We start from the raw sequence: 12,283 nt of genomic DNA, 5'->3' as shown, positions 1-12,283 counted from the left end.
GTTGTCCCTTTTATCTGTTGGGTTTTAAAGTCACAAAGTGATGAACTTTAAAGACGAAGTATGAATTGGGAAATGGAGGGAAATGAAATTTTGGAAAAGTAACTTTTCCAAGTGAGCATTCTCCCGCATTGGTGGTAGAAAGTGATATGTGTGTGCTTATATGTAGAAGCACATCTTCTAACTCATAAAGAGTTGAGAAAAGGACATCCCCTCGCGCCATCGTCGTCGTCGCTCGGATTCGGTCAAATGATCTGATTGATTGATAATTTTTTTTAGACCAAATTTATTTTTTCATTTTCATTATTTACTTTTCCTTTTCCTAATATTAATTTGTGCATTATTTAATTATTTAATTTGCGGAAATTAATATTATTTTCCCAACAGTCTTAACTGATTGACCGAACAATGGCTATAAAATTTTCAGAGGCTTCGCCTCAACTGCACAAACTGCAATAACGAAAATTTTACTCTGCAAAATTTCCTCCCTGAAAAACAGTTTTTCATCCCCTCTTCTTGCATTTTTTCCAAAGACAGAAAAATAGTAAGTGTCGTGTGATTACATCCGTTGATTGAGTTCGCTGAAGTTCTGCAATTTTCATTGCCAATATTGAAGATAGAGTTTCGTTCTATCTTGGGAAGAATTAATCCAAACCTTGGGCAATTGTGAGGGAATTAAATTCCTTAAGGAAACACAGTTTTCTGTGGGCTCGAAACTAAACTTTCGTTCTTAACATGTTTTTTTGGTTACAGTTTACGTTTGATTACCGAAGGATAACATTATCCTCTAATCGCTTATGGTTATATAGATAATAGGAGCTAAATTAAACTTAAGATGCCTCTATTAATGCTTCAATACTAAGAACTTGAAACACACTGTTTCTATCGTGAAGATATAAATTCCTTGTGAACTTGCTCAGACAAAGGAGTTTTTGTTTCCCGAGTTGTTTGAACATCATTAGACATGCAAGCTACAATAATTTGATCAGGACCATCTTTGAGCTAAAAAGTTTGTCTTCACGTACTAGATTTATGATTCACGATTATTATGTGAACGTTTCTTTTCGTATCAACGAAAGGATGACAAAATTGATAGCAAGATCATTGATGCAAGGTTTGGAATGATGAGAATGAGATGCAAAGTGCAGAAAGGAAATTGTGAATCCATGATGACATATGGAGTACTTCAATGATTAGCACACATGGAAGTTGTAAAGGTCGTCATGCCTGCAACATACAGATGTCCTCACATGAAACAAGAGTACGACTGTTCCTTTTTTTCTTTTTTCCTTTTCTTGTTAATGACTTGTGAGAGAAAATGGTTCGGGTGTGGTACTCACCAAGCTGCAGCTTCCTTTTAATCTGTTTCTTAATTTTTCTGGTCATTGTGCTTCTAGGTGGTGGGGCCAAAAGCTTACTGTCATTGTTGATTTGCATGTGAAACAGAACAAACGAAAAAAACACCCTTTTGCTAGCTTCACATGCCATGGTAGCTTCAGGATTCTTTCTTTCTTGTTTACAATCAAGTTGAGCCAAAAGGAAGTGACGGATAACTGCAATTGTCCTATTATTTGAACTTTGGTGAACCACTAAATTGCAGCAGCAGGTATATTCTAATAAGAGTCACCAGCTTCCTTATACTTCCAGTCAGATTTGATAAATAGTTAATTTCTTTGTTTGGATCAGCACATAATCCATCGATTTTGAAAGTTAATCTGCATCCTTACAAAGGGGAGGCCTTATCTCTTAGTAGTTCAGATCATATTCATCACCCTTTAATTTGTCTAATAGCCAAAAAGATTACAATTTCAATAGTGTCACGAGTTTGGATTTTAGTGATATAGTATTAAAATTCATCACCGTTTTTGTCTAATAGCCAAGAAAACATACCAATACTGTCACAGGTTCGAGAATCCGCGACTTTTGTAGCACAAAAAACAAAGTTGAACCAAACTAGCGCATAAAAAAAAAAAAAAAAAACATTACTAGGTTTCACGCACTAAATTAGTGCGTGAAAGGACCAAACTGCAAAAATGCAACTTGGGCCTTTCACGCACGAATTTAGTGCGTGAAGGAGGGCAACAAAAAGCCGCCCCCTCCTTCCCCACCACAGACCCGACAGTGACACCCCCACCCGCCATTAACGACGATTTCAGGTGGTCCCCAACCCCCAAAACGCTATTTTCTTGTTGTTTTTCAATCCAAAACTCAATATTCTTGGTATATTGAAGTTTAGGAACAAGTTTCTAAGGTTAGATTTTGGAATAGAGCGGCGCGGAGCTCATTTTGAAAACTCAAAAGCACCTTCATTCCAGGTATTTTACTACGATTTTTTTATTACATTGCTAAATATATTATTACCTTAGGTATGGTGGGAGGGATCTCTGGTGGATTGCGCGTTGTTGGGCAGTCCGCACCCACTACGACTGCCCCCTTTTTTTTTTTTTTAATTTGTTTATCTATTATCAATTAGTTAATTATTTATTGCTTGTTTATTTAGTATTTGTTAATTGTTCGATTAGCGACTTAAGTATTTATTAATTGTTAGACTAGCTATTTCAATTGTTAGACTGGCTAATTATTTATTTAGTTTTTGCTAAGCCAATTGTTTATTTGTTAATAATTTCTTAATTGTTTCATTAGTTAATTAATTGTTTATTTGTTAAATATATGATAATAATATATTAATTTTTTTATTAGTTACTTAATTGTTTATTTATTAAATATATGATAATAACTTGTTAATTATTTGATTAGTTAGTTAATTGTTTATTTATTAATTATTTATACTAATTGTATGCTAACTAATTGTTAATTATTTGACTTATTAATTTTTAATCTTTATATTTTAGGATTGAAAACCCTTAGTTTAGGATTCATAACCCGTAGCTTAGGATTGAAAACTCTTAATATAATTTTCGATAAAAGATTACATAACTAATATTACTTGTTAATGATTTATTTAAAATACGTAAAACAGATGGGTCACCACAATCGTTAATAAAATTTTCGATAAAAGATTACATAACTAATATCACTTGTTAATGATTGATTTAAAATACGTAAAACAGATGGATCACCACAATCCTTAATAAAATTTTTGATAAAAGATTACATAACTAATACTACTTGTTAATGATTGATTTAAAATGCGTAAAACAGATGGATCACCACCCTCTTGATCCGGGGCCCTTCGACCGAGAGTTACTGTATCTTCAGCCCGAGCATAGGTCGCAACATAAATGGACATCCGACCTGTAGCCTGAGTCTCAGGTCCGTACCCGATTAGGGGACTCAGCATGGGAGATCTTAGCTGCTCGCCCCCCACATCCTTGTGTCCTGGATATACTACGTCGGGGCGGTATCTACCGATGCGTCGAAGTTGGTCGGGTACAGCACGATAGGTCGCTAGTGACGGCATTGATTGAGAGGTGGCGACCGGAGACGCACACATTTCATCTTCGCACCGGTGAGGCTACCATTACCCTTCAGGATGTGGAGGTCATTTATGGGCTACAGGTTGATGGACGCCCATTGTATATTGAGGAGCCTCCTGTGCTGCCGCCTTACCGGGATGAGTTGACTAGGCTCACCGGTTTCGCAGCTCTGGATGGTCACATTTCCGGCCAGAGTCGGCTTTTGTTGTCGGCCTTTTACGCTCACTTGCGCCTCACAGACATGCAGCATCCGATTGGAGAGGACACGCCTCAGGCTGATGTTGACCGACGCGCGCGTCTATACCTACTCATCATATTCGGGGCCATCCTGTTCCCGAACACTTTGGGTTCGCATTTGAGCTTGAGGTATCTTCGGTATATCGACGATCTCGCCGAGATAGGATGTTATAGTTGGGGCGCTGCTGTGCTGGGCTACATGTATCGAGGATTATGTCGATGTTCTATGGGCACGAGGGTAGAGGTCCCTGCATTTTTCTCGCTCCTTCAGGTAATATATTTAAGTGTGTGTAATTAAACACAAAATATATTTTTTTAAAACGACGACTGATAAAATATTTTTTAAATGACTATATTAGATATGGGTGTGGACTAGGTTGAGACCTTTTTAGCCCATACCAGCTCACCCCTCCCGCTGACTATCTTACTGTGCCGATGCCATACGCGCGAAGATGGTCGCGAGGCGTACGCCGACGTGCGGAGACGCATCACAGCCTTCTCCCATTTAGGGATCAGCTAGACCGCATGATGGCGCAGACGGTATGTTACCTTGCAAAGGGAATGTTGTTCGCATCCAAAAAGGCATTGCAACGGGCTGTCAAAATTTATTGTTTTAAGGACATGAGGGAGTTTAAGGTTGATCAGTCAAACACAAAGATATGGAGGCTAGTTTGTAGAAGACGGTATCAAGGCTGTCAGTGGTTGCTTCGGGGAATTGTTAAGCCTGATGGTATGTGGGCTATCACAAAATTCCGCGAAAGACACACTTGTGATATGGAAGAAAATCGAGCAGATCATTATAATTTAGATACAAACATGATTGCTCAAGTGTTACTTAAAGACATTGCCGAAACGCCAAGGTAACTTATCCTACCTAATACATTATATGTCTTATATCAATTGAAAGATCATTACTAAATGTTGTTTGTTTAAACTTGTGCAGGTTCCCCATCAAAGATTGTATTCGAAACGTTCAAACCGTATATAGTAAAACTATAAGCAACAGAAAGGGATTTCTCGGGCGTAGACGCGCTTTTGAGATGGTCTATGGAAATTGGCATACTTCTTTTCAATCGCTGCCAAGGTATATGGCAGCTCTACAACATTTTAATAATGGTACTGTTGTAGAGTGGCGACTTATAGAGGGTAAAATCTTCAACTTCGTATTTTGGACATTCAAACCATGCATTGATGGTTTTGCTCACTGCCGACCAGTGATATCCATAGATGGTACGCATGTATATGGTGCCTACGACATCAAGCTTCTAATTGCAATAGGAATGGATGTCAATATTTCCTCTTGCTTTCGCAATTGCCGTTAACGAGAGCAACGACACATGGGGGATCTTTTTGACCCATTTGAAAACTCATGTTATTAAGGATCGTACCGGCATATGCGTGCTATCTGATCGTCATAAAGGCATATTGCACAATATGGATAATTTATCGGGGTGGCAGCCTCCCTTTGTTTACCATCGCTATTGTTTAAGGCACTTGAAGGCAAATTTGCAATCAAAGTTTCACAATGGCACTCTAAACAAATTGATGTGGGGGGCTGCGATGGAGCATCAACAACGAAAATGGGCTGCAAAAATGGATCTGATCAGGGCGGTGAGTGAACCCGCATACGTTTGGTTGATGAAGCTCGAAGTTGAAAAATGGACGCTTCATGCTGATGGAGGCAAAAGATGGGGCATGCTCACAACAAACAGCTCAGAGTCTTTCAATGGCTTGCTGAAATCTGATCGAGGACTACCTGTCACCGCAATGGTGAGAATGACTTTCAAGCAGGTTGTGGAGCGATTTGTTGTTAGGACAAGGCAGGCCAAAGCGATATTAGCCGACGGCGGGACATGGATGCCAAAGCCCTTAAAAAATATGGAGCATTATAGAAAAAAAAAGTGAGCATCACCAAATGACCGAGTATGACCCAATTTAACATGTGTATGAAGTTAGGACGGGTTATTACAACAGTAAGGGTGGAAACGTGCATACCGTTTATGAGGCAACAAGAACATGCACTTGTGGTAAGTGGCAAACGTACCACATGTTGTGTTCTCATGCTGTCAAGTGCTTCGAGAGAATGACAAAAACGGTAACAAGTTATGTGGCGGGGGAATACAAGGTCCACAGTTACCTTAGAGCATATTCCGGCCAATTCCACCCATTTGGTAATGAAGCTTATTGGCCAAACGAGCCGTTTTCGATGGTTGCTAACAAGGATTACATCAGGAAATTGGGCATTAACTCACGGAGTCGTAGACCCAATCAAATGGATGTTAGTGAAAGAACTTACTCTCGCAAGTGCTCTACATGTAAGCAATATAGCCATGACAAGCGTTCGTGTGGGCAACAAGGCCGTGGTAGTACAAGTACGTTTTGAAGTAATAGAGCCTCTAGAACTTGAAGATTGTATTGTTATTGTAATTTATTATTGTATTGCTTTGAATTAGTATTGTAATTAAATGGAATGAATTATTTTTTAATTAGTATAAACCTCTCGTATTGGATGAATTATTATTAAATCAAATATTTATATTTGTACATTCAAATATAACAAAATACTTAAATCAAAATCCTATAAATATGACAAGTTTCAAAACTTACTTCAGGGCACTTTAGAACCCCTAAAACGACGATCCAAACGTTCAGGTGGACTTGATGTAATGAGCCGACATTATTGTACGCAAAAAAAGATATTAAGTTTTATATAAAATATTGATTTTTTGGGGTTTTGAAACATGACTAATCTTTGCAAAAAACGTGATTTGAAAGGTAACACCAAAAAAAAAAAAAAAAAACAGAAGACCTCCTTCACGCACGAAATTCGTGCGTGAAAGGCCCAAGTTGCATTTTTGCAGTTTGGTCCTTTCACGCACTAATTTAGTGCGTGAAACCTAGTAATTTTTTTTATTTTTGCGCTAGTTTGGTTCAATTTTTTTTCTTTTTTGCTACAAAAGTCGCGGATTCCAAGTTCGAAGACTAGTCACACTATATTCATGACTTTTTTAGTCTACCAACCAAGAAGATAACAATTCGAGTAGCTCCAATTATAGTGATATCGCCTAAAGTTTATCACCTTTAGTCTAATTGCCATGAAATGATAATTCTGGTAGTGTCAAGGGTACGAATTCAGGTAAACTGTGACCACACACTTTGAGCATTTCCTACTCCACTTTTGACTATGTATAAAAGAAAGGAAAGAAGGGAATCCTCGTCTTCCTTGTAGACTTGTGGTCAACAAATCGTTAGATTCCAAGTCAGTTAAGTCAAAGATCAAATCTCACAAATTTAACATATCTGCCTAAAATATTTATATCAAACAGTGCAATAAATTCAAACTTGCTCCTGCTACATTCAAACTTCTAATCCAGTATAATATATAAAAATCATTGGAGCCTTTCCCAGAAATTACCGAAGATAAATTCCCAAAATTAAGGACTAATATCACGGGGAGTTCACAAAAGAACACATTATCTCGTCACAGCTTCGCTAATTTTTGCCATGTTGACAAGTTATTTTCATTTATTCTCATTCTTCCAATGCTCCCACTCACATTCACACGAAAATTTTACTCAAACTCTAAGTTTATACCAAACTATGTGAGTTTATCGTGATTAAGTAATAAATTGAAATAAAAATTACATTAGTTTATCATAATTAAGTGATAAAAATGTATTTAGTAGAAAATGTGTCATGTATTATTTAGTTTGGAATAAATATTGAGTGCAAGTAATGGTTGGAACTATATAATTAGAGCCTTGTGGAGATAATAAATACTCTCTCCGTTTCAATTTATTTATATGAATCAATTTGACTGGGCACGATATTTAAGAAAAAGGAGAGACTTTGGAAATTTATGGTTCAAAATAAACTTTGAAAATTTGTGTGACTGTAAACCATTCATAAAGTGAATTTGTTTACAAATTAAAAAAAAATTATTCATTTTAGCACGAATTAAAAAGAAAATAGGTTCAAAATTGAAACAGAGGGAATACTATTAACATTCCGACAAGATATCCTGCACAAATTACAATCTTCAATTTGTATTTAAAGTGTCTAAAGCGACAGTTCACTGTCCAAAAGTGCTAGTACGATGGAAACAATACTATGTTTGAACTTTAATGATCTAGATTACTGCTTTCCAGTTGTCGTTAATAGTACCCACTCATTAAATATGCGATTTTCATTAGCAAAAAAGACTAACGAGAATGTGACATATACCAGGATGTAATAATTCCTCACTGTTCTGATTCAAGTTCGGTAAAATATTATGCTACTCACGCCGAATCATATCAATTTATTATGATTAAATAATTTAATAAAGTAAATATATATTAATTAACTATGATTAAGTCAGAAAAGTTTTTGTACAAATACATATCATCAAAACTATTAATTTGACGTAACCATAGATGCAAATTAATTTTTCCCCATAATAAGAAGAGAGAAAAACGGAATGTAAATGTACCTGTATGGACTAAGAATATTCTGTTTGTGTTAAAAGGATTGCGATAATTACTTTTCTTTTTCTAGCAAATACTTTACTCTAATTCACTGACGGCAGAATTCGAGGAAGTGGATTCCATTATTTTTACTTTAGCTTTGAAAGATTAGCTGGCGTTCTCTTTTTCAAATCCTAAGCCAATTAACATTAGAGAATTAAAAGGAATTTGTACGAGTCAATTCTGAATTTTAATGTGACTAGTTTTTTTTTTCTTTTGAAATATTATCTGTTTGGAGATAAATTATTGACTATATTATAGTATTATAATTTTTTCCGATATAGACTAGATTCAAAGACTACTGGTAAGATAGTTAGGTGGACCCTAGTGTTTACGTGGGGCAAGCCCAAGTCGTTCCCACCAGCACCGCACGCCCATTTCCCATCAACTGTCCATATCCTTTTGTTATCTGATTTGAATTTCAATTTTAATTTCATCTGTCAAACCTGAGATATCGTTTGAATGTGGTTTACCTTTAATATTTGGAAAATAGTTTCAAAGAGATCATGCATGCAATCAGCTTTCCAATAAAAAAACATTTATACTTATTTGAGAAAATCAACTTCCGAATCGCCTTTGGTTTAGAAAAAACATTAGCGGAATATATTGACAACCCTTTAGAATTAGCAGTACACCTCAATAATATACATGACAAAATGTTTATACTTGACAATTTCGGCTCAAATACAAGCTTATGCGCTTGTTTTCAACCGTTCATTATGTAGATAAGTTAACCACTTAAAATATACTACGTCCTTCAATTATATACATTAGCTTCAATAAGTCATAAATTTGCATGCCTGTTCAATTGAGACTGATGTGTATAATTAAATGTCAATTATCTTATCTACTTAACAGGCCTATTGAGAACACGTGTAGAAACTTTTTCAAAACTTGACTCAAATGTGTTCTAATATGAACGCTTTTATCTTGTGTTGAAATGCTAAATTGAAACACGTCTTAGTTTGCATTTCTAAATGAAAATATATTAGCAAGTTTACAGAGTTTCCTAGTGTTATTGTAATTTTTTTTGGTGATTATGTTATTATAATTTGTTTAAACCTAAACCGACTTTTTTTCAAAACAAACTTTTTGTGGTTTAGGTTCGTGATTTTGTTTGAAAAACTTTCCAAAATCAACGGACTAAAGGTGCGTTAGTTAGTTTCAAAACATACGAAAATATTTTGTTGAATCCCTTTTTTTTTTTTTTCCAAAACTTTAGTTTGTATTTATCAGTCATTCATTAGATAAAAGCTCCGTAATTTTTCTAAAAACCGGAAAAAGAACTTAGGTGAACCAAACATTTACAAGAATTTTTTTTTAAAAAAAAATCTCTACCAATTTTCAAAAAAAAAAAACGTCATCTAAAATATCCTATTTTTTGCTACGATAGCGACAAAACTTCATGTCAAATGGTCAATAGGTGTGATAATAATTAATACATGAAAAAAATTATATCAGCGGATAAACCTTAAATTTTGAATTTGAAGATGACAAAAGGAAATAAGGAATAGTCCTCGTCATTCTTTATTATTTTCCTTTTGAATATCAATCAAAAGAAAACTGTCGCCATCCTTCAAAAGGCAATAAAATATTCACTATCTAGTATCTTCCTAATCCCACCCAACTTTGAAGAAATTGCACGGTATTCCCTTCAAATGGGCTGATCTTTAATTCTTACCCTTCAATGGGCTCTTTTTTAATTTTTATCTTTCATAATCGAATTTATACCTAACTGGGCATAACTTCAGCATAGATTCTTCGACAAAGGCTCAAATATGCCCTTGAAATATACGAAATTGTACACATTTTCCCATGGTTAAAAGGTTGGTGCAAAGATGCCCCTAACGATTTTTTTTGGCTATATATGTCCTTGAGTTAACGGAAAATATTGGAGGGCATATTTGTTCAGTTTCGCATAGTATAGGGTCATATTTGATCCATTGAAATTCCTGAATATTATGGCACAAAATATCATCACATTCCAAAACATAAAAAAATATTTGTAATTACAATCCATCCACCATTGCATTACATCAAAATTATACAATTAAAAGAGCAAATGCAATTACAACCATCTTTTAAAGACTGTTTTCACAAACAAGAGTACCATTTCCCCTTTTCAAAAGATTTTTTTTACTAATGATAATACCATTTTTATTTTTCAATTTGTTGATGATCTAGATAGTTCTTTCTGGATATTTTTCGTCTTCCCAATCCCAATATCTACACAATAATTGATGCAACAATTGCAGCAATAAAATATAAATATAAAAAAGGAGATAACTTACATTGACTTATGACACATGAAAAAATGTCCTTCACAGTGTTCAAAATTTTGATAATAATAGAAAGAGTATCACATTTTAAGCATTTATACGGTTTCTTACGTAACATTCAATGTGGTTTGGCCCTTTCGCGAATTTCTCGCATAACCGAAATTTAGTAGAATTATTTGAAGTCCATAAGTGAGATGGAGTGCAGTAACTCCACGTCCACAAACCCTTCCACAACTCCACATCCACAAACCCTTCCACAACTCCACATCCACAAACCCTTCCACTACTATTTGAAGAACTCAAAGCTTCCGATATTTCATAAACAAGTGAAAGAATAAGAGAGAAAAGTGAGGGGTTGTAGGATAAGTGTGGAGTTCCAAAATGCAGTTGCAATAAATCATTGGCTAGCATAAAGTGCACTACAAAAAAATCTGAGAACTGTTTGTGCCATAATATTCAGGAATTTCAATGGATCAAATATGCCCCTATACTATGCGAAACTGAACAAATATGCCCTCCAATATTTTCCGTTAACTCAAGGACATATATAGCAAAAAAAAAAACGTTACAAACATCTTTACAGCAACCTTTTAACGACGGATAAATATATACAATTTTATATAGTTCAGGGGCATATTTGAGCCTCTGCCTTTAAGACCCGAGACATAATTTGTATCACGGAAAACTTATTTGTCTTGAAGGACAAAATTTAACAACCAGCACAACATAAAGGAAAAAGTGCAATTTGCAAGTGACCACCCAAATTTCCCTCTGTAAAACTTTGTTTTCAAGAAGCTCCTCTTCACTTCTCAAAATTACTACAGTGGGCCATATTTCTTGGGCCACCGACGCGCAAATCTCTCTCCGTGTGGACCCTCTTACTACACTCCTTTAAACATCGAACTCTCAAAGCCCATAACCACCCTCACTCTAACAATAACAATAACAACCCTCTCTCTCCTTTAAACATAAAAGAAAAAAAAAAAAAAAACCAAACCCTTTGATTTTGGCGGCGGCAATGGAGAATCAAAAAGTTAAGCTAATGTGTAGTTATGGTGGAAAAATTCAGCTACGTCCACACGACCATCAACTTTCATACGTTGGTGGTGATACCAAAATCCTAACCGTTGATCGTAACGTCAGGTTTATCGACGTGGTTGCTAAGTTGAATTCTCTATGCAATTTGAACGGTGAGATTTGTATTAAGTATCAATTACCTGGTGAAGATCTCGATGCACTTGTTTCTGTTATTGACGATGATGACGTGGAACAAATGATGGTTGAATACGACCGCATGCAGAGAATTTCCACAAAACCTGCTAGGTTAAGGCTGTTTCTGTTTTACCCGATTCGTTTACCCGAATCACCGTTGAATCCGGATTTTTTATTCGGGTTCGATAAGGATTACAACCCGAACCCGAACCCGATGCCAACAGAGGATCTTCTACAATTACAATTCCCTGAGAATTCGGTAAAAAATGAGGGAATAATTAGTGGCGTCACTACAGTGGCAATTCCGAAAATAATTAGCGGTACTGACAGCTGTAACAACTTGCAGGTGAAGAATCAGCAATCACGTGACAGTCACGTGAATGGTGGGGGCTATGGTGGTAATGGGGTGCATATAGTTTACGGTGTACCAGTGATGACTGGTGCGTATCATACTGGGTTTGGGCAGTTTAGTGGTGGTGGTCAATATATGTTGGACCAGCCTGTTTATAATTTTGTGCCAGTGACGTCATCAGTGATGGTGCCAGATCAGCAACACAAGATGATGGTGTCTACTACGACTGATAATAATACACTTAGCCGTGAAATTAAAGGTTGA

At 35.8% G+C, this 12,283-nt stretch overlaps 1 protein-coding gene across 1 annotated transcript; it reads left to right on the top strand.

Annotated features, from left to right (window-relative positions):
• The first annotated feature begins 11,473 nt into the window (after window positions 1-11,473).
• Window positions 11,474-12,283, top strand: LOC132624691 (uncharacterized). Its single transcript, XM_060339431.1, has one exon. The coding sequence runs from the start codon at window positions 11,474-11,476 to the stop codon at window positions 12,281-12,283; it is 810 nt and encodes a 269-aa protein (XP_060195414.1).

Source organism: Lycium barbarum, chromosome 12 (assembly GCF_019175385.1).
Source record: "Lycium barbarum isolate Lr01 chromosome 12, ASM1917538v2, whole genome shotgun sequence".
NCBI lineage: Eukaryota > Viridiplantae > Streptophyta > Magnoliopsida > Solanales > Solanaceae > Lycium > Lycium barbarum.
Note: the sequence above shows the minus strand (reverse complement) of the source record. Positions and strands in the feature narration are given on the sequence as shown.

What these genes read in the sequence shown, in the direction of transcription:
- LOC132624691 (XM_060339431.1), top strand. Translation starts at nt 11,474, where the DNA reads ATGGAGAATCAAAAAGTTAAGCTAATGTGTAGTTATGGTGGAAAAATT.